Source organism: Baudoinia panamericana, assembly GCF_000338955.1.
Source record: "Baudoinia panamericana UAMH 10762 unplaced genomic scaffold BAUCOscaffold_4, whole genome shotgun sequence".
NCBI lineage: Eukaryota > Fungi > Ascomycota > Dothideomycetes > Mycosphaerellales > Teratosphaeriaceae > Baudoinia > Baudoinia panamericana.
This window is the reverse complement of record NW_006911260.1, coordinates 326,331-346,227: the sequence shown is the minus strand read 5'-3', so window position 1 is coordinate 346,227 and position 19,897 is coordinate 326,331. Positions and strand designations below refer to the sequence as shown.

General features: G+C 54.5%; 10 protein-coding genes across 10 annotated transcripts; 6 read left to right on the top strand and 4 right to left on the bottom strand.

The window, feature by feature from the left end:
* Window positions 1-160: 160 nt before the first annotated feature.
* Window positions 161-2,346, top strand: BAUCODRAFT_407089 (uncharacterized protein). Its single transcript, XM_007676594.1, has one exon. The coding sequence runs from the start codon at window positions 453-455 to the stop codon at window positions 2,184-2,186; it is 1,734 nt and encodes a 577-aa protein (XP_007674784.1). The 5' UTR covers window positions 161-452; the 3' UTR covers window positions 2,187-2,346.
* Window positions 2,347-2,957: 611 nt separating this feature from the next.
* On the top strand, window positions 2,958-4,237 carry BAUCODRAFT_51412 (uncharacterized protein; the record flags this gene model as incomplete). Its single annotated transcript, XM_007676355.1, has 2 exons — window positions 2,958-3,939; window positions 3,990-4,237. Coding segments are annotated over 2 exons (1,230 nt in total), but the record flags the coding sequence as incomplete, so codon positions are not given.
* Window positions 4,238-4,485: 248 nt separating this feature from the next.
* BAUCODRAFT_407009 (uncharacterized protein) lies at window positions 4,486-5,336 on the top strand. The gene has a single exon (XM_007676593.1). The coding sequence runs from the start codon at window positions 4,708-4,710 to the stop codon at window positions 5,176-5,178; it is 471 nt and encodes a 156-aa protein (XP_007674783.1). The 5' UTR covers window positions 4,486-4,707; the 3' UTR covers window positions 5,179-5,336.
* Window positions 5,337-5,351: 15 nt separating this feature from the next.
* On the bottom strand, window positions 5,352-6,218 carry BAUCODRAFT_31907 (uncharacterized protein). The gene is made up of 2 exons (XM_007676175.1): window positions 6,149-6,218; window positions 5,352-6,095 (listed from the first exon to the last, which is right to left on the bottom strand). The coding sequence occupies exons 1-2, from the start codon at window positions 6,151-6,153 to the stop codon at window positions 5,804-5,806; spliced, it is 297 nt and encodes a 98-aa protein (XP_007674365.1). The 5' UTR covers window positions 6,154-6,218; the 3' UTR covers window positions 5,352-5,803.
* A 230-nt stretch (window positions 6,219-6,448) lies between these two features.
* BAUCODRAFT_31906 (uncharacterized protein) lies at window positions 6,449-7,858 on the top strand. The gene is made up of 2 exons (XM_007676174.1): window positions 6,449-7,200; window positions 7,262-7,858. Exons 1-2 carry the CDS (start codon window positions 6,690-6,692, stop codon window positions 7,840-7,842), a joined length of 1,092 nt encoding a protein of 363 aa, XP_007674364.1. The 5' UTR covers window positions 6,449-6,689; the 3' UTR covers window positions 7,843-7,858.
* Window positions 7,859-8,255: 397 nt separating this feature from the next.
* BAUCODRAFT_31904 (uncharacterized protein) lies at window positions 8,256-9,046 on the bottom strand. Its single transcript, XM_007676173.1, has 2 exons — window positions 8,359-9,046; window positions 8,256-8,308 (listed from the first exon to the last, which is right to left on the bottom strand). The coding sequence occupies exon 1, from the start codon at window positions 8,937-8,939 to the stop codon at window positions 8,601-8,603; it is 339 nt and encodes a 112-aa protein (XP_007674363.1). The 5' UTR covers window positions 8,940-9,046; the 3' UTR covers window positions 8,256-8,308; window positions 8,359-8,600.
* A 1,362-nt stretch (window positions 9,047-10,408) lies between these two features.
* On the bottom strand, window positions 10,409-11,017 carry BAUCODRAFT_67475 (uncharacterized protein; the record flags this gene model as incomplete). The annotated part of the gene is made up of 1 exon (XM_007676486.1): window positions 10,409-11,017. One exon carries the CDS (start codon window positions 11,015-11,017, stop codon window positions 10,409-10,411), a length of 609 nt encoding a protein of 202 aa, XP_007674676.1.
* Window positions 11,018-11,418: 401 nt separating this feature from the next.
* On the top strand, window positions 11,419-13,868 carry BAUCODRAFT_406828 (uncharacterized protein). Its single transcript, XM_007676592.1, has one exon. The coding sequence runs from the start codon at window positions 11,813-11,815 to the stop codon at window positions 13,697-13,699; it is 1,887 nt and encodes a 628-aa protein (XP_007674782.1). The 5' UTR covers window positions 11,419-11,812; the 3' UTR covers window positions 13,700-13,868.
* BAUCODRAFT_406868 (uncharacterized protein) lies at window positions 13,841-17,452 on the bottom strand. Its single transcript, XM_007676591.1, has 2 exons — window positions 13,960-17,452; window positions 13,841-13,904 (listed from the first exon to the last, which is right to left on the bottom strand). Exon 1 carries the CDS (start codon window positions 17,118-17,120, stop codon window positions 14,037-14,039), a length of 3,084 nt encoding a protein of 1,027 aa, XP_007674781.1. The 5' UTR covers window positions 17,121-17,452; the 3' UTR covers window positions 13,841-13,904; window positions 13,960-14,036.
* Window positions 17,435-18,778, top strand: BAUCODRAFT_66546 (uncharacterized protein; the record flags this gene model as incomplete). The annotated part of the gene is made up of 3 exons (XM_007676415.1): window positions 17,435-17,625; window positions 17,679-17,685; window positions 17,735-18,778. 3 exons carry the CDS (start codon window positions 17,435-17,437, stop codon window positions 18,776-18,778), a joined length of 1,242 nt encoding a protein of 413 aa, XP_007674605.1.
* Between the last annotated feature and the right edge of the window lie 1,119 nt (window positions 18,779-19,897).

The following is a 19,897-nucleotide window of genomic DNA, read 5'->3' as shown; positions in this document are numbered from 1 at the left end:
GATCGACTGCTTTACTGCAAGGCGGGCTTGGAAAGTCAGATAGGGCTGTCCAGCGGTGCTATGAAGCAAAGATAGCCCTGTTAAACGTCGCCGCAGCATCTCCACCCTTCACTCTCCGCTCCTCATCCTTCCTTCACGGGATGTGTGCAAGAGGTGGGTGTCGCGTGAGACCTCCGCGGTGATCGGCACAGTCAGCCACTTCGGCCCGACGCCCATACGGGCGTCACTATTGTTAATAGCACGCGTGTTGACGATGACAGAGGCAAAGAGAAGTGATATTCCGTACTTAAACCGTATTGCTATCACAGAGACGGCCTCGCTGGACGACGCTGCTCTGTTCGCAGGACAGGAACATCCAAGCCACACGAGCGGCGTTGAAACATAATTAGTCTCCTCCCGGCAATCCGACAACAATGCGGCATCAGCGATGGTAACCGCTCCCCAAGACCAACATGTCACGTACCTCCTTCACAGACTTCTCAGACCTGCCAGGCACGCTAGGTCGACCATCTCCACCCCACTCTCCGCCCCGGCGCAAACACTGGGCCCGGCGGCTCGAGCGAGCCTGTTGCCAAACTCTCGCCTATATCCCGCTCCTCTTTGTGTACGGGCTCACGACTTGGGCTGTCTGGGTGGAAGTCACTACCAGCTTTCTTGACACAAGCCTCCTTGGCGGTGCTTCTGCGCCTTCCTGGTGGAATTTGCTGAAAGCGGGCGCTGGAGCTGCATTATGGGCGCTTGCAAATCTGTCATATACTATTGCCGTGTTCACCAGTCCTGGAAGTACGATTGATGAGCGTAGAGATGCTTCGAAGAGTTCGGGCTGGAGGAAGGGACGGGGCTATGACGGGTTGCCAACGTATGCAGATGAAGCGGATGGCGAGGCGCAGGTGCCCGATGGCATGACTATGGTGACAGCGAAGAGTACGGGCAAGCCACGATACTGTAAGAAATGTCGGACGTTGAAGCCGGACCGGGCGCATCATTGCTCGACCTGTGGAAGATGTGTGTTGAAGATGGACCATCACTGCCCATGGCTGGCCACCTGCGTTGGGCTAAGGAACTACAAGCCCTTTTTGTTGTTTCTGATCTATACGAGTTTATTCTGCTGGGTTTGCTTTGCCAGTTCAGCGGTTTGGGTATGGTCGGAGATCGTGGATGATGTGCCTCTGCAGGAGGGTATGCGGGTGGTGAACATTATTCTGCTCGCTGTATTGGGTGGAATCATAGGGCTGGTTCTAAGTGCGTTCACTGGCTGGCATCTTTACCTTGTGTTTACTGGTCAAACGACGATTGAGAGTCTGGAGAAGACCAGATACCTTGCACCTGTACGGAAGACCTTGGAGGCTCAGCCGGGCCAAACATACGTCGATCACGATATGGGTGTCGATGGAGAGCGAGGCCTCACCGAGCAACTCAAAGAAATCCACGCCAACGCCCTGCCCGGAATCCTACGTGCGGAAGAAGGCGAAGACACGTCCCGTGCAACCACGCCGACACCCAGCCAGCTCAACCACCATACAAGCTCTCCCGCTCAGAGAAGTCTGCAGCGCTCATATGCGGCGATTGAAGAACAACGCGAGCGTGACCGATACGCTGCATACCTGGACGAGCTGGACAGCGAAAAGTTACCCAATGCGTTTGATCTCGGCTGGAAGCGTAACGTCCGACATGTATTTGGCGAGAACCCCCTACTTTGGGGCTTGCCTCTCTGCAACACGAGCGGAGACGGTTGGCAATGGGAGCTTAGCGAGAAGTGGCTACACTCGCGGGACGAGGTGGCAGGCCACCGCGCTCAGCGACAGCGCGAAGATGCTGTCTGGGACGGCCAGCCACGCAGCTTCGAACCTCCGGCGACCAGGCGAGATTTTAAATGGACACCTGGGCAAGGCTTCGTAAATCAAGCACATAACGCCATGCCACTCTTAAATGGGCATGTGCGAGGGACCGGTTCGCGTAGCGAGACGGAGCTGCAGATGCAATCGCTTGACCGGCGGAAGACGAATGGTGATGATGTAGACGCGTATGATACGAGTAGTGACGAGGACGTGAAGCAGATGTACTCGCATCCTCAGATTCAAGGTACGGGAAACTGGAATGACGTTCCGGATGAGTTCTTGTCGCCGAAGAGGTCGGGCGCGACCGGGCAGCGAAGCCATAGTCGTGGGAGGCGGAAAGGAGACTGATGACATGACAAGACTGTAACATATCTGTATCATGACTGTAATCGAGGTGTCGTAACATCTGGAGCTCACTGAGGAAGCGCGCCGCCAACGCCACGCTAAGTCAAGATCGTAATACTGCTAAGATCTGTACAAATTCACGCCTCATTAGAGCCTTGAGTCTGTTCGTTGCCGGCTTGGATCGTCGCTTCGAGATCGTCGAGTCGTCGTGACATCTCGTCCACTGCTCATCATCAGCTACACATGAGTGTCAAGCGAGGTTCAGGACATCGTACTTTTGCCTATTAGCTCGCCCGAAAGTGTGCTGAACTTGGTGCTTAATTGGTTGAGCAGATCATCTACCACTGCTACCAGCTCAGAAGGCGCGGTGTCTGTCGCCTACATCGTCTCAGTGATTTACCGCACAGTAGGCTCCTTATACTGACACCATCATCGCTCAAGCTGAGCTTGTTGACCTGTGCGGATAGCGTCGCGGTATCCGACATGATGTAGTCGGCACTCGCACTGTTGACAGTGGCCTTCGCACGGAACCGGAGAAGGTAGAGGGATCGTTTCGTCGACTAGAAGGTCAGGATTGAAGATCGATTGAATGGTGCCACTTAATCCGCTACCGACGCGCTTCCACGTGACCACGCGGAACACGCCCGCTTGAGAGCTCGAACTCTTGGCTGGAAATTTCCAAGACGTCGCATTGATCGCAACCACTCGCACCGCAATTAGGGTCGTCGTGGAACGTTAGGCTACCTGACAGAGAGAGAAACGAAGCAAACCATTATGGCCAAAGAGACACTCAAAGCTGCTTTTGATCGCTTCAAGGGGGTAGATCATAAGAAGCTTCACCAGAAGAAGCTGCAAAAGCAGGCCGAGAAGAGGAAGCTGAAGAAGCAACGTGCTGAAGTTGATGTTGGTGCTCTGGAAGATGTTGTGGCGGGCGCAGAGGAGGATGCGAATGCGCAACGCCTAGCCGCAGATCAAGAGGAGCTTGACCGCGAAAAGGTTGCCGCAGACGAAGCGCAAAGAGTTGCAGAGGCGGACGGTGAGACGCCAGGCTGGGAGACCGACGAAAGCGAGGATGCCGATGAAGACGAAGACGCTGACGGAGGCGTCACGCTTGAGACGTTCGACGACGAGTCCGAGTCAGATTCTGAAGCGGACCTGACGTTTTACACGGCTGCGGAACCCTCGCCTCAGAAAGCACGGATGATCGATGATGTTGCGATTGATGGTGGAGACGAGGAAGAGGACGACATTCCACTTTCAGACATTGACTCATTAGCGTCTGATGAGCGAGGCGATGTAATACCGCATCAGCGACTGACAATCAACAATACGGCCGCCCTACAGCGGTCACTGAAGTCCTTCGCTCTCCCATCCAGCCTGCCGTTCTCAGCAACACAATCAGTCACTTCCGCGGAACCTGTGGAGATAGCTGACGTGGAGGACGACCTTTCCCGCGAACAAGCCTTCTACCGACAGTCTCTGGATGCTGTGAAGGAGGCACGAATACAGCTGAAGAAGGAAGGCGTTCCCTTCTCGCGCCCGGCAGACTACTTTGCCGAGATGGTGAAGTCTGAGGAGCAGATGGGTAAGGTGCGAGCGAAGATGGTCGATGAGGCTGCGAGGAGAAAGGCAAGCTCGGATGCGAGACGGCAGCGAGACCTTAAGAAGTTCGGCAAGGCAGTGCAGGTGGCGAAACTACAGGAGCGAGATAAGGCGAAGCGAGACACTCTGGATAAGATTAATTCGCTTAAGAGAAGTACGCCTTGTCCCCCTCCATCAATTGATTGTTTGCTAACGATCGTACAGAACGGCAAGGTGGCGCAAGCCTCAATGCTAAGGAGGACGACATGTTCGACGTGGCATTGGAAGACGCCGCTGAGACCGAGAAGAAGGACCGTACGGAACGAAGAGCGAGCGGCGCTGGTGCGGGCAGGAAGCGACAGAAGAAAGACGAGAAGTTTGGTTTTGGTGGAAAGAAGAGGTTTGCTAAGAGTAATGATGCGAGGTCAGGCGGCGACCTGAGTGGTTACTCCGTGAAGAGGATGAAGGGTGGCGGGAGAGGAGGCGGGAGAGGAGGCGGGAGAGGAGGCGGAAGAGGAGGCAAGCAAAGACCGGGAAAAAGTAGACGGGCAAATATGTCGTGAGGTATGGTGTGGTGCCAGTGAGTGTTTAGTACGGGAACGGCTCGCTTTTGTAAGCCTGCCTTGTATGCTGCTTAACATCACGCTCATTCCCACATGTTACCCAGTTTGCTCGTCAGTACTTATATACGCTGCCGCATCCTTCCATGAACCTTGGACATTCATCAACCTCGAACACTCGGCCGCCCATCAGACATTTGAGATCACCTATACGATCACCTAACAATGCAGCAACATGTCGCTCCTCGACCCGGAAATTCTACGCATACTTGAGGAAGCTGGCGAGATCTCCGCCACGCTTCAAGGGGCGAAGCGCAAAGTGGCTGCAGCGTACGATGCTGTGATCCCTATGGGCTGGGACCCCGCCGAGGGACTAGGGTTTCATGGGCTTCAACACACAGACCGCCGAAGCGATTGCAACCAGACTTGCGCAGCGCCCGAATCCTGACCCGTTTCCTGGAACCCTACTCAAGTACGCTGAAGCACATGTCCGCTCGCCGTTCCAGCACTCGGAGTTGTCCGCAGCCCAAGACTTGATGACGAAAGTAGGACTTACCGAGCGTCTTGCAAATTGCCTGCCGAACCCCAAATGCGAAGACGTCACTGGAACCGAGACATTGGCGTTCTGGGTCATCGATACGATACAGGTCGATGTCGAGGGTATGACTGATATTGTGGGCCGGCTGGAGGAACGTGGAGCCAGCATGAAAGACGACAGGCGCAATCGCTCGAGTGTCCCGTCGGTCCTTCGATCGTCGCAAACAGCTGCTTATGGCGCAATGGAGATGATGCAGAGGGGTCACATTCGGCGTCCCACTCCATTTGCAGTTGCAAAAAGTGTCAGGGCACGCTGAGGCCCTCACCGAGGTGTGTCCACACTGGGAAGGCACGAGGGTATCGTTATGATGCTCTTTCGACTAGGAACTCACTTCCATAATGCTTTAACTGCCCATAGCTCCACAAACAAACGATGACTGCCGTATCTCACACCGTATTGCAGGGAAGCCCGTTTTGAGGAGTTCTTGTAGGATAGCCCGTAACGTTTAGCGATGATATGTGCCATGGGAAGTAACAGCCGGACCACAACATCCCTGGTTTGCCACCAAGGTTATGCGCACCGATTGTCGACGCCGAAGTTTCACATGCGCGCTTGGTTTTGGCAACGAGCCTCCAATGTTAGCTGCTACTAGCCGACTCTGTTCTGACGCTAAGGATGTTTTCGTTGCAAATATGCGGCAAGTGCGGCGAGTCATCACAACATCGATGGCTTACCTTCTCGCCACAACTGTCACCATCTATATCTCATGCCGCGCAGACGTTTGGTTGTGAATCAACAGAGCGCGAGACTGAAGTGACGGCCCATGGCATGTGCCATCGATCGCTCTCCGCGTACAGGGTATATAGCATTGCCAGGGAACGCCGCCTTATGCACCACCCAAGCCAGCCGCCATGCACATATCGCGCCTGTATGTCGCCAGGTCAAACACTATGATGATGTCCGTGGTAGGGACTCCACACGCCTCTAACACTTTCGTTCCAACTCTTCACCGGCTTCCTTTCTCTCCTCAGTTTCTCGCCGCTTGCCACCTTGAGCAATTCCGCCTTCTTCAGGATCTCGCTCGGCTCCATGTTGCGGACGCAAATCGCCTTTTCCCGTCCATTGATGTATAGGCCTTTGATAACCGGGTGTCGGCCCGGACGGGGGGAGATGGAGACTTCGATGCTGGGGTTGTTGGCGGCGAAGGCGGGGAGTGTGTGCTTCAGGAAGGAGCTGAATACGGTCAATTGGAGTTCCCTGTCATTTTGGGCGCCCGGGTAGCTCACTTCATGCCTTTACTGCTGCCGGCCCAGTCACAGTAGTGGAAGTCGAGACGCTTGCATTGGAGGATGAATGCGCCCACGCCATTCTGTGAGATCTCATTAGCCACCAGCACATGTTCCGCAGGGTCGAAGTAGAACTACTTGAGACTTGGCTACCGTCCGTAGCGCCTGCAAAGGCATTATCGCATTCTCGCACTGGTCGCGCAGAGCTGCTTCGTCTGCAGCAGGATGCGAGTCGGAGGTGCAGTCCGCAAACGGTCTTGGCATTCGCGCCGACTTCATCGACAGCCAACCCCCTTCCCCCTTGTCACCCACACAACCTCAACCTTGGTCCAACAACATTGAGGCGCTGCTATTGAACAGGCCCAAGGATCGTTTCTCGTGACCGGCGCATGCTGATGCTCCTTTCCGCAGAGTGAAGCCCTCCGCGCGGTTTGCGCGACCTCACGTGCGCGCGCATCAAAGCGCTCACGGAGCACATACAAGGCATCCGTTCACCGAGCCCGTCAAGCACATCACATTCAACGCCGTACAATTAGCCATCATGACGGACAAGCTCCCTCCCAACCTGTTGGCCCTCTTCGCACCCCGCCCCGCTCTTCGCTACCTGCCCCCTGCCGATCACGCGCCTGAAGACCGGCGCACCGCACGCATCACTGGTGTGGCTGCCTTCTTACCCGCGCTCAAAGAGGAGTTCGGCGACTACAAACCTACAGAATCCTGGCTGGAGAAGCGTGACCGCCGTATACTGGAGAAGCAAGAACATCAGAAATATTTGACCGGAGAAGGCGCCAAGGAGCTTTACAATCCCACCAAAGATGAGAACATTACCGGCGATGCCTTCAGCACGCTCTTCGTTGGCCGACTGAGCTACGATACCGACGTCAAGGACTTACAGCGGGAATTCGGCCGGTTTGGCCCCATCGCACGGATACGCGTTGTGCAGGATAATGGTGGTAGCGAGAAAGATTCGACGAGGCGACAGAAGAAGTCGCGCAGAGGTATGAGCCGAGGGTATGCTTTCGTGGTCTTTGAGCAGGAGAGGCATATGAAAGGTACATCTTTCATCGATCAACCCGCAATCCGCAAAGCGTACATGCTAACGATACTCTAAAGCGGCATACAAAGAGACGGACCACCTCGTCATCCGTGGCCGCAAAGTTCTCGTGGACGTAGAGCGTGGTCGCACAATCAGCGGGTGGCGACCACGACGTTTCGGCGGCGGATTAGGCGGGCGCCATTACACCAAGGCTCCAGCTATCAAGCCGTACAGCAGCTTCAACTCCGGTGGCCCACCCGCTGGTCCTGGTGGTTTCCGAGGCGGCGGGTTCCGCGGCGGTTACAACGACCGTGGAGGCTTCCGTGGTGGGCGAGGAGGCGGTGGTTTCAGAGGCGGACGTGGCGGGATCGGCTACTCAAATGGTGCACCGGACGGCGCACCTGCTGGTCCACGTTCTGGCGGCAGGTTTGGTGGTGGTGGTGGGTACGATGACCGCGGCGGAGCGCGGAATGCCAACTACGAGCCTTTACCGCCGAGAGGGGCCGGGGGCGGTGGCGGTGGCGGTGGCGGTGGCGGCTACCGAGATCGCGATGGAGGCGGCGGCGGCGGCGGCGCAGGTGGGGGTGCGTATACCGGCCAGAAGCGGCCGTACGATGGCGGTGGGTATGATGATCCGAGGTCACGGCGGAGATATTGATTGAAGGTGCATCCTGGTAAGATATCAACGCTAATATGAGACTAAAGCGTGAGAGGTAAGTTACGCGTACTGACACAGCGAAGCGTCTCACCTTCAACACAGCAGCCTCGCCCATCAAAATACAAGCGCCGCACGACAATCAGAGGTTCTGAGAACCCGCACGAAATGCCCGAAGAAGCGCGATCGACCAGCAACGACTACGAAGAGGTCCAACAACGCGGCAGCCGCCGAAAACGTAGGGGATCAGGCAGACGAGCAACCACAAACGGTAGGTCCGGACCGCCTCTCCAGGTAAGGTTCGCGACACAGCATTTGGCTCTCGGAAGAAGAAATGGCGGATTGCTGGGACTATTGAGAGGATCCGTTTCCTTTCTTGCATGTCTTTCGTACTTACCGCCCTGCTGCCGTAGCTCAAAGGGCGTTTGGCTACGCCGTGGGATGGCGATGTACGAAATGCGGCGTAAGAAGGTAGGTAGTTGGGTTAGTATAATTTATGCTGTGCCAACTGGTATGTACAGGTACATGTTGCATAGTCACGGCCAGACCAATAACTCAAACCTTGCGACCTTTGTTCGAACACGTGATTGCTATGAACCTAACAACTGCTTAGTGGGAGACATACATCGCTTACCGACCGACTTAAAGTATCTCATGCGACGTGTACCCAACCTAACCAACATGAGCCACAAGTCCTGCTCAAGCCCAGCGAGTCCTGCTTCAGCCGTAACGCAACTGACCATAACGCTCTACTACTGTACCTACACCTGAAGATCGTCGCTTTCGACATCTCCTCCACTGGCGCTCCGGCGCGGTGATACAGCCCAGTGAAATAGGATTCCCAGTATACCAATCAAGCTGGCAAAGACTTCGGCAGCCAATGTGAGGTTCTGGCCCATCGGTCTGGGCCGCTTCAGCATGTCGAGTACATCTGCGACAGCGATCCCAAGACACACCATCACGGCGAGAATGCGGCCAAGCCAGGTGAGTGGGGCTTCCCACAACTTGTGTGGCGATTGTGGTTGTTGCTGGTTGGCTTGGGGTGTAGTGCAGGTCCTGCTGCCACCGGTCGGCCGGATGTGATTCATGGGCACCGACATGATGTTTTGCCAATCACCAGATCCATATCCATTCTGATTGGAACGTTGTAGGTCGATCAGCGACGGGCTGTCGACGCGACATCGTGTGCTTCGAGAGTACGCGGCTGGCGGATGTTGAAGTGTATGTCCTTGCGACGTTGTGTCGAGTGTACTGTGCCACACGGGTCGGTCAGAGGTGAAACGGAAGCGATTACGCGTCTACTCTTACCTGGTTCGGAGACCGTTCCTCCAGTACGGCTCGAAGTATAGACACGCTGGCTGTCTCTGGGGTGGTTGTCGATCATGGATGCCCTGCTCGTTGAATGCATCGTCGTCTATGTTGGGAAGGGTACCGTTGTTGCTAATGTCGTCTTCCATCAGCACCTCGTCAACAGTAGGTGGACGGTACGAAGGCATGTCGTTGGGCTTGTTGCCTCGATAGTAGTTGAGGGTAGCGATGCAAGAGACAACGTGGCGACGCGACGTGACAAGACAAATCTGCCGAACAATGGAAGAATATAGACTTGACAATCGGTCTGTACAGCAACTGGGGATAGACAGTGGCTATCCTTACTGGTGAAGTAGCTAACGCAAGAATTGATGGCTACAAGGAGAAGACGATGCGTCGGAATCAAAACATTCGCGATACTGTAGGACCTTGCTCGAAGCCCTACGATTGGTCTATTAATCCATACAACAATGGTGGACTCTCGCACCGCCTCGCAATAACCAGGCTTAGGACCTTTGAGCTCCAATTCAGTGCACTTGACAACGTCAAGTCGCTGCCGCATCCCTCCTCTCTGCCTGTCGCGAGGAACACAGAATTGAGGCAGGGAGCGCTGCACGCAGTACTGCAGGCTACCTACACACCGGAAGCAGCGCTCTCTATGAAGCATGCCTGATCGTCAGTTGGATCCAGGGGACTCCTATCGCATGTCTGCGCTGCAGTCAGGATCGAAGGCAAATACAGCCATTCGCCGACACGATAGCAAGTGCAGCCGACAAGTCAACGGTGGTTGCGTTGCTTCATGCAGAGAAGGAGCGATCGAGGAAGCGAGCCTCTGGTCGCTCAGGGTTCTGCACTGTCGGCCCAACACGCTGAGGCCTCATGCGCAATCGAGCGTGCCCGACTAGCAGTACAAGTTGCTGTGCCAACGCGCGTGGGCTCAAGGGCTGTGAAAATCGGTTCGTTGCCTCCATCTCGGCGAGGTCCGGTTTCAGATGTTTCATGAGCGTAAAAAAGGCTAGGTGATCCGGGGATAGGCGCAACGACGATGGCTAGATGCTGGCTTCTTGCCTAGCTCCGAAAGCTTTGTTTGACGGTGAATACTTCTTCAAGCGTTGATTGGTCATAACATGGAAACGGTGTAAGCCACCAGGAACGACACGACGCCCGGGTACGGGCCGTATGGCGCAACCTGCTGCGAGCGGCATGCAAGTGTCATACTTGGCGACCCAGTAGTCCAGTCGAGAGCGTTGTGATTAGCCCGTCATGACCGTCCACTCTCGGTATCGAGACGCATGCCCAGCCGCTTGATGATCTCTGCATCCACTACGTAACTTCTCTCCTGCGGCATCAGTCCTTTGTGCACAAGCTGCTCGGCCGTCAGCTTCTCGTCTTCATCCAGTGCCTCTTTCATGGCGCGAGCAGCAGCAGTGACATCGTGGATGCTGTCAATCCACTCATCGCTCCATTTCTGTACCAGCACGCCTGGAATGCCGATTTGTATGCTTCGCTGGTCAGCAAACCTTTCGAGTCGTGGCCCTCGCTCAGGATCCCATTGCACGACCACCGTAGTGCCCTTGACATGGCTATCATGCGCTAAGGTTGCTAGCTTGAGCACTTCTGCGAAGTGCGTGTGCTTCATCCGCAAGGCAAGGACTCGATGCTGATTGGGGTCCTTGGAAGAATACCCGCAGCGATACATCATCCAGCACCAAGACGGCTTGATCCACGTTGTACGATTGATCTTGAACTTGGGTGAAGCGGAGAGTTTCTGAGTCGCTACGGCGGCGTCAGCAATCTCGTCGTTGCAAGCCTGGTAGACTGTGATTGTTTTGTCGTCGTAAAGGGCGACAATAGTCTTGCGAGGCTCCATAGTCATTTCGTTTTTTTGCTGCTCGAAGAGAACTTGAGACCGTGCAATGGTTGTGTTGTACTTGAGAGCATTGACTCATGCTGCCGGTCGCCCACAGTGCGGTGTCTGAATATGGAAAGTATTGTGGCGGTGGCAGTGCATCAGCACCATTGCAGTTGTATGTTAGTAGTAATCACCGGGGACCCTCTTTGAACGAGCTTATTGAGCTGTAGCCGAACAGAGACTACAATGTCGGAACTATAACCGCACAGGAATAAGGGATGATGAGAGGTGCAAGTGGAGAAGGCAAGCAATAATGTCAACGACAAATTAATTGTTCAACGTACGCACGTCCAGTGCTTACCATGGACGTTGAACTGATCAGCAAGACGAACAGCAAGATCTCTTTCCACAAGGTCTACAACGAAGTGGTATAAGAAGAAGTCGGCGATGTGACTTTAAAGGTTGGAAGCTGCCTTTTTGGGAATTCATGGCCTGTGCTTCAGCATCTGAGTTCGCAAACATCAAGAGTAGGTAAATCGTCGGTAGCCCGCCCTCGACAGCCACATCATCAATACACAGCCAAAGCGCCCGAGCCAATCGACCAGTTCTAGACTCGACGTGAGACCGGGTGGCAAGTCTTTGGGCCCTATATCGATGCACGACCTTTGAGTATACGACAGCAACCGGTGCTCACTCGCTCAAACACGGGTTGTAGCCGCTTACGGAGTTATAATCAAAGTGCTTGATCAGGGGCGACCAGTGTTCAAGTACTGCCGTTTGGTACGACTCATAGCTTGACCCTCGCGTTCCGCGATGGGACCAATTTTTGCTTCGCCGGATATTGCGGCGCTCGTAGCAGCCTTCCCACCTCCTCAACCGACTCAACAGATGCCTGGCCTTGTACTGGATCTCACGGGAAGCGGCTTTAGGGACTCGCGCAGGATCCACTTCCAGCTTCGGCACCTACTAGAGACCAGCCCAGCCCGCATCAAGCTGCGCGAATTACCCTCTAGACTGGACGTAGCCAAAGTGGACTGGATGCTTTCATACTATGAGGATACGCTGTTGGCAAGCAAAGATGGCCAGTCACTGATTGGGCGACAAGAAGCGTCCCGTATCCTCGATGAGCTGGTAGCGCGTACAGCAGAGCATCCAGTCGAAATACCAAAATACCTTGCTGAAACAGACATGTCATTGCCTTCCTTCACCCAGATCGTTGACGAGTACAATGATCGATCAATCTCCGACGGAGGCCAGGATCTTCCTGCAAAGAAACTACATGTGTGGCCCATCTCCGAGACGAGCGGAAAACCTGGATCATACATATACAGTAATCTCTATGCCATTCGAGTCGGAAAGGTGATCAAGTGCCAAGTCACCAACGATGCCGATCAAGCCTTCAATCTCAGTGACGCTTTCGCCGACACGCTACCAGCCCTGTTGCTCGACATCGCACGGTTCTGTGTTGCGAATGATCATAGCCATCCAGGATTGCAAGGGACCTGGCAGATCGTCGACGGCAAGGTTTGGTACACTGTACCAAGTCCTGAGGTGGACCCGAAGCACGAGTCGCAAGTTGCAGAAGCAACGAAACTGGAAACCCTCGTTACAGAACTGCGTGAACATCGCTTTTGCGTAGTTGCTACGTCGTTGACTGCTGAACGATCCGACATTCATGACCCTCAGTGTAACGCAAACCAGGTGAAAGAGCGAGCGGAATCTGAATCTGGCGGCAATCTACATCTCGAACCGCTGCCGCTCAATGAGCAGCATCGAGGCACACTGCTCGTCGAAAAGCAGGCGTTGCAAGACTCAATACGGAAGCTACGTCATGCGATGCTTCCAGCAATGCGCCGTATTGTGTGCAACCACTCTAGCCGCACCAATCTCCGAAACCAAATTGAACCGAAGCTACTAGAATCTGAGACCTCCGACCCTCTGGCCTTGCTGCTACTGCAGACCAAAGTATGGTATGACCTTCAAGAGGAGGTGTACCAAATAGGTATGAGCCTTCGCCAAACAGATCAGCAACTTCTCGCCACAAGCCTCCACACATACTTGCTGGCGCCACTGCGATTGTACCAGAACGGCATCCGTATCGTTGAAGACACCACTCTCCAGTCGCACCTTGAGGACTATCTAGGCGACCACTTCCGCTCTGAGGTTGTTCCTGCAACCATAACTCACATTCAAGAGCTGGACATGCTTGAGAAGGCTCGCAAGGAGAAGGCGGTTGTCCAGATCCGCAAGATGGTCTCTTCAAAAGAGAGGACGCTATCTGTACTGTTCGACGCTGCCACGAAGTGTGCCGCTAGCCTCGACGTACCATCACCATCGAATGCTGAGATTCAGCGCATCAAGCATGACACCCTCCGCCAAAGGGCCACGATCCTGCAAAAGCTCAGCCGCGGAAGTGATGTTCTGCAGCACCTTGTGTGGATCCTGCTGGCTAAAGAGGTCAGAGACGCACTATTTATGAGTGCGGGCAGAGACACGACGAGGATGATCAAGCTGTATCAGACACTGGTCGGTAAGCAAGGGCAGGGGAATGGAAATGAAGTCAGTGCGAATCTGGGAGCATGGCGGGATGCGCTAAAGTCTGGGCAAGACGAGCCGGCGATGCTGGCGGAGGTGAAGGCGTTAGGTGCGAAAGCCGTAGCGGAGGTTGTGGGCAACGTCAACGGGGACATGGGACAATAGAGGCGGTTACGAGTAATTCGCCAACGAGTGAAACTTAAGCGACGATTGCTGTGGCTACCATGAACGCGACTCTAACGGACGGCTCACGGATGGATTACCGTTGAATTCAACCCGACTCTCTGCCTGAGCTTGAATCATAGGCGGTTGCGAGATTGAGAAGACGCTGATTCTCGTCGCCAAGAAGGTCGCCCTTGACGGGAGGCGCCTGCTAATATGACCATTAATAAGCAGTAAAACTACATCAGGCCCGCTGAACGTACTGAACTTCAGCAAGCTACGGATTCGCAAGATCGCCAGCCACCAGCTCTGCAGACTTACATCCTCCACAAGCTCACCTTCACCTCTTCTTCTTCGGAACACTTTTCTTCTTCTCCACATCGTCCAACCCACTCTCCCGGTCCTTCCTTGCTGCTTTCTTCTCCAGCTCGTCCCAGTCCTCACCCTCTTCATCTTCACTGACTTCCTCCTCCGACGCCTCCGCACTCGCATCGTCGTCGAACTCACTCTCATCCTCGCTGCTCTCCTCACTCGCTAGCTCCTCCTCTGAAACCTCGAAAGCACTCTCCTCTTCTTCCTCGTCGTCGCCTTCCGAATCCGACTCGGTTGACAAGAACGACCAACCGCCGTCCTTGAAGAAAGCGTGCGGATCTGCGATAACGGTCTTCATGATTGTCGCCCAGTTGAGGTTGAGTGGTCCTTCGGTATAAGGGATGTCAACGCTGTCCAGCCAGTCTTTAACGCCATCTAGCGACTCCACGGGGATGGTGTTAATGTGGGCAGGTGCTCGTGTGAAGTCCTTGAAGACAATGACCATGTCGAAGTTCTTCAGCCCGAACTGCACGCGCTCGAGATGTACGACTTCGATGTCATTGAGTGTGATGACCATGAATGGCGGTTCGGTGAGTTGTACTAAGCAGTCCGTTGTGGGTTGTACGATCACGCTACTCCTGCTCGGCACACCGTTGAAGCCAAGATCACGGAAGGGCATGTCGACGGTAATGCCGTCACCCTTGCCCGCGTCCGCGATCTTCTCCGTGAAGTTCCTGAACTCCTTGTCGAGCTGCGCCCGGCGGCGCTTCTCTTCTTGCTCGGCCTCGAACTCCTCTTCGTCACCGTACCGGTGCTTCCGCTTCCGGTTCCCCGTCTCGTCGAATTGCATTTCGGTCGCTTCGCGGTAGAACTGCAAGTCCTTCGTCTTCTTCTTGCCGATGATGATGGGGTTGATGAGGTGCACGTGTATGATGACAATTAGCTCGCCCACACAGGGCTGGAAGAAGAGGTGCTTGACGTTGCTGAACAAGATGTCAACTCTACCGGCTCCCATGTGGAGATATCGTAGACCGTTCTGGTGGATCTCAACTGCGCCACTAACGCGTTTTGACTCCATCGCAGGGCGCATGTAGACGTTGTCCAGCCTGAGCGGACGACGGTTGCGGATCTCGACGAGCTTGTCTTGTTCCACGACATCTTCCAGGTCTTTCCTTTCTTGCTCCTTGCGGTTAGTGGCCTTCTTCATATCGGTTATCTGGTCCTTGATGTCCTCCATACGACCAGCGTCTTTGCTGCGGAAGGTCAAAGAGCGGATGAACTGCGCATTCGGATCTTCAAACGGCTGATCGTCTTTCCTACCTACACCTTGGCCGGGTGACAGGAAGTTAATGCGCAGATAGCAGAAGCCTCCCTCATTGCTCGTAGTGGCGTTCTTCAGCGTATTGATGTGGAAAGGTACCGGTCGGCCCATGATGGGTAGTATGATGGAGTCATTCTTCGAGTCGACCAGGACCGTGAGATCCTTGACCCGGTTCGGAAACTGGCTGTCACGCTTGTATGATTCGAAGCGCTTGAACTTCTTCTCCTGCGTGCCGTCAAGGTTGCCGTGACCTTCGCCGTACTTCTCCTTGCCTTCTCTCTGCTTCTTGTCGTGGAGCTCCTTTTGGTGCTCTCGCCGAGCAGCCTCCTTCTCCTCGTTCTGCGTCTGCGCGCCTTGACCACGAAGACGTGTCTTGGTGATATTTGATGATGCAACAGCGCCCACTCGAGGGTCCTTCTTCGGCTTCGGCTTCTCCTTCTTGTCCTCTTCCTCGTCTTCGTTGAAGAAGAAAGAAGTGCTCTCAATGTCGGTAGGCGCATCTCGAGTGAAGACAAACGCGTCTCCAACGTTTGGTGCAGTCACGCGGACGGTGTCACTCAGCATGAGGGCGTACTTGGCATCGCGCTTCTTATCTTGCGGATTCGGGTTCTCGAGGTCCGTAAAGCCAGTTGTGATGGTGAACGTCATGCCATCCTTCAGCGTGCGTGTATTCTTCGCGTTCAGCAGAAGCTGACTATCCCTCGTCTCAATGCCGACGCCTGCACCGACAGACTTCACGAACTTCTCGACCAGCTCTGGCTTCTTTGCCTTGATGACGGAGATAGCCTTATTGTATACATCCTTCGCAGCAACACCATCACGCAACTCTTTGATCACTGCATCATGGACGTTCAAAAGCAGCTTGTACATGCTTTCTTGGCTCTTGTTTGGATCGACAAGATATGTCCGCGCCACTGTTGACGCATATGTTTGGTAGCGCAGACCTAGCGCCGAGATGATGACGCCCGCATGCAGGTTGTTGTCATCAGGCTCTGTAGCGAGGCGGATGTCAAAGTTGCCACCACTCATGACTGTTGGGTTGAGAGACCAATCCAGCTGTGAGACGTCAAACGGCTGCGGCGCCTTCTTCCACTTGAAGAACTTCTCGTCATCGATCTTGTTTGCGATCTTGTCGCTCAGTGCTCGATGCGTGATCTTCTTGTCCTTGTCCAAGATGTCGGACATGTAGTCAACGAAGAAGTCGGCCATAACGTGGGCTGACGATACCGAAGCGTTCCTGATGTTGCGCAACTCGTTCTCGTCCTTCACTGCCATGACGGAGGAGAGGGCGGGGCTGATATCCACCTCTTCAACATCCTTGCTGATGTCCGCAAAAGCTGTCTTCCACTCTTGCACGAAAGGACCGCCTGACAAATCCTTCGTGATTACGCCGACCTTCTTGCCCGCAGCTTTGATCGTCTCCAGTATCCGCTCAAACTGCTTACCATTCTCTTCTACGTCCTTACCCCTCACCATGATTTCGATGTTCATCTTCGCGCCATCTTTCAGCGGTTCAAGATACATCGCCTTCTTCTTCGTTGTGACCATGTATATAGTTTCCAATGTGATCAGGAATAGCGTGGCAGGGAACTCATATCCCAACAGCCAGAATTGCATGGCATTTGCCTTGTGGAAGTTCTGCACCTCATCACTCTTTCCCATAACAATTGCGATGCTGCCGACATCACCGAAGACGTTGTTGCCGCTGCGCTTATCAGCCTTCCACGCTGTGACGAGGGTCGAGAGACGGTTATGGAAGTTGGCCTTGTCGATGCTCACTTCGTCCGCCATCTTCTTCGGGTGTGATGGCACTGTCGCTCGAAGTGATGATGGCAGTGGCGACAGCCAAGTGGATGTTAGTGAAGAGTGAGTGTGAGCGGAGAGGTTGATGATGGAGTCGCGTGTCGAAGGCTTCTACGCGGGCGCTCGGGCCTATCGCGAACATCTACCGATGTTCAGCCGAACGCTAGGCGAACCTGTATACGACCATTAACCCCGAGCTCCTCTTCCCACAAGCTAGCGCACATTGTGCTCCTCAAATTGCATTTAAAGCATGCTACCAACTTGGTGATGGCTACAGTAGCCCTTTTTCCCCGCGCCGGATGATGAGCGGACCTGATGGGAGACCAGTCTTACTCCCGCCCCCACTGCCAGACAGTGATGGCAAGATCCGTAGCACGCGGCAAGACAATGCCTCTACAGGCGTTGGCGCCGCCCTTGTACGTGGTCTAAGTGCGCGGCTTCTAGCTCTCTATTTCCGGGCTCCGATCAAAGCCTTCTTCAAGACCAGGATAGAGTAAGTGAAGGCTCCGCGTACACTCACTGGACGCTCTATCTGACCTTGAGTAGTTATATGGTGGGTGACCAGGTCGTGTTGCCGGGCGGATGATCCTAACAAGATTTAGGGCTATGCCAGGGCCATAAATCCCAATGTCCAAGCTGGTCAGAAGTGGTCATGGCGCATGACCTCTCCAGCGCTACTGGCATCAGCCATCCACCGCCATGGCTGGTCCTTTCTCCCGAACCAGGTTCTTCCGCCCTTGATGGCGAACACGGTCGTTGGCGCAGTCCTTTACACTGCATATCTGCAAACTCTAGGCTTGCTTCACGAACCGTCCGCCCGAGCAACAAAGCGTACCGACCCGTTGCCGCCACCCACTCATACGTTCGCCGCAGGCTTCGTGGCTGGAGCCTTTCAAAGTGTTGTTGCCGCGCCGTTAGATGCTCTGCAGATTCGCTTTCAAGCGAACGAGTTCCTCAGCGGCAAGTACGAGAATATGTGGCAGTACGCTTGGCGCAAAACGCGCGAGATTGGTGCTCGCGGTATCTTCGCTGGCTGGTCCTTGAGTCTCGTCCGCGACAGCTTCGGTAATGCCGTCTTCTTCAGCACGTTCGAGTACATCAAGGGCCAAGCTTTCTACAGCTTCGTCAGCAATTGGTATGGCACCTATGGCAGCTTGACCGGATTCCAAAAGGATGTTCTTCGATCGCAGCGCAACAAGGATGGGAGTCAGGTGACCAGTCCTGCGATAACACCGCATTACATGATCGAGCCGACTTTCATCTTGCTTGCTGGCGTTGCGGCTTCCGTGGCCCAGGCGCTGATTCAGTACCCCATCAGCCGCATACAGGAGGTGCACTATGGACGCCTCGAATGGATCGATGCACATCCGCACAAGAACAAGCCGAATAAGCTAAGCCGTGCTGGTGGCGCGCTGGGAATGTACGTCAGCGCTTATCGCAAGACCTTCAAGCAATGTCTTGCTGTTGCTCGCCGTCAAAATGGGCTCAGACATTGGCTGTACAAGGACTTTCTAATGCGTACGATCACCCAAGTTCCCAGCACAAGCGCGGGTTTGATCGTCTTCGAGGTAATTAGGCGGAAATATGGTGACAAATCGGACATTGTGAAGATCAACAAAGATGGTTATGACATCCTTTTAGTGTGATAAACCCATCACCTCCTGCTCCATTCAACACAACCCCTGACGACTGGCTTTAGCCGCTTACTTCACCTTACGCAGTTCCGGCTTGCTCAGACATTGGGAAGACGCGCACGGTAAACGGGACATTCGTTCTCCACAACGGCTTGATTGACCAGCCAGCTGTCCACATGCGCACGGACTTCAACGACCAATCCGGACACGTCGAAGCGAACGCACCAAGCGTAGCCAATATCAGACTTGAAGCCTGCCCACGGGTCAGAGTTCTTGGTGCCTATGTCACAACAACTGCATGCAGACTCACCACTCTTGCACTCAGCATGAGCGACCAACTCAACAACCGCCATCTCTGCTCGCCGCCGCCGACAACATTGCGAACCTTGAGCATGATGTCCGGCCCCGTTCATGATGGCACTCAATCGCTACAGCGTGCTCTTGCGGAACTCCGCAAAAGTGTTATAGCGGCCGGCTTAAGGATGCGTTCTCATGACATAATTTAGAAGATTGCGAGAAACACGCTTGCACGTCTCGCAGTAGTTACACGACTCCCTGTTGCGGAAGAGGGCGGCGATCTCGTCGCACCTGGGGTGGGGCCTAGATGCTGAGAATCTCGCGGCTGTTTGTGTCATGGGCTGTTTCGATATGACGAATGTGGAACAGCCGCCCATGCTGAGGGTGCGAGGATCCAGCCTTCTGCTCGGCCTGCGGCTTTTGCTGGCGAAGGACAGTCTGAGGGCTGCAACAGACATTGGGCGGAGGACGTGCGCTATCTGCAGCAACTGAAGGTTGCTGAGAACCAAGCTCTGGTGCTGCTGTGGTAATACACTTGGTGTTCTGGCTTCAGAAGCTAGTGGTTCATAGTTTACGTGGTGTTATGATTACTGCTGTTACTGCTCCGTTGGAAAATGACCTCAAGTGGCCTCTACGTGCTCGCCATGTTTTCTTACGGCTATCGACCTTACATCGTTCGTTCTTGATCCCAATGTGCCTACAACGCCATACTCCCAAGATGCATCGAAGCCATGAGGTTAATCTCGTCGAAGCTAGACGCCATTCCCGGTGTCGCAGATCGTTGCCTGGAGCAGCAGCCTTAGGCAGCAACGAAAGCACTACGCTGAAGCGGTT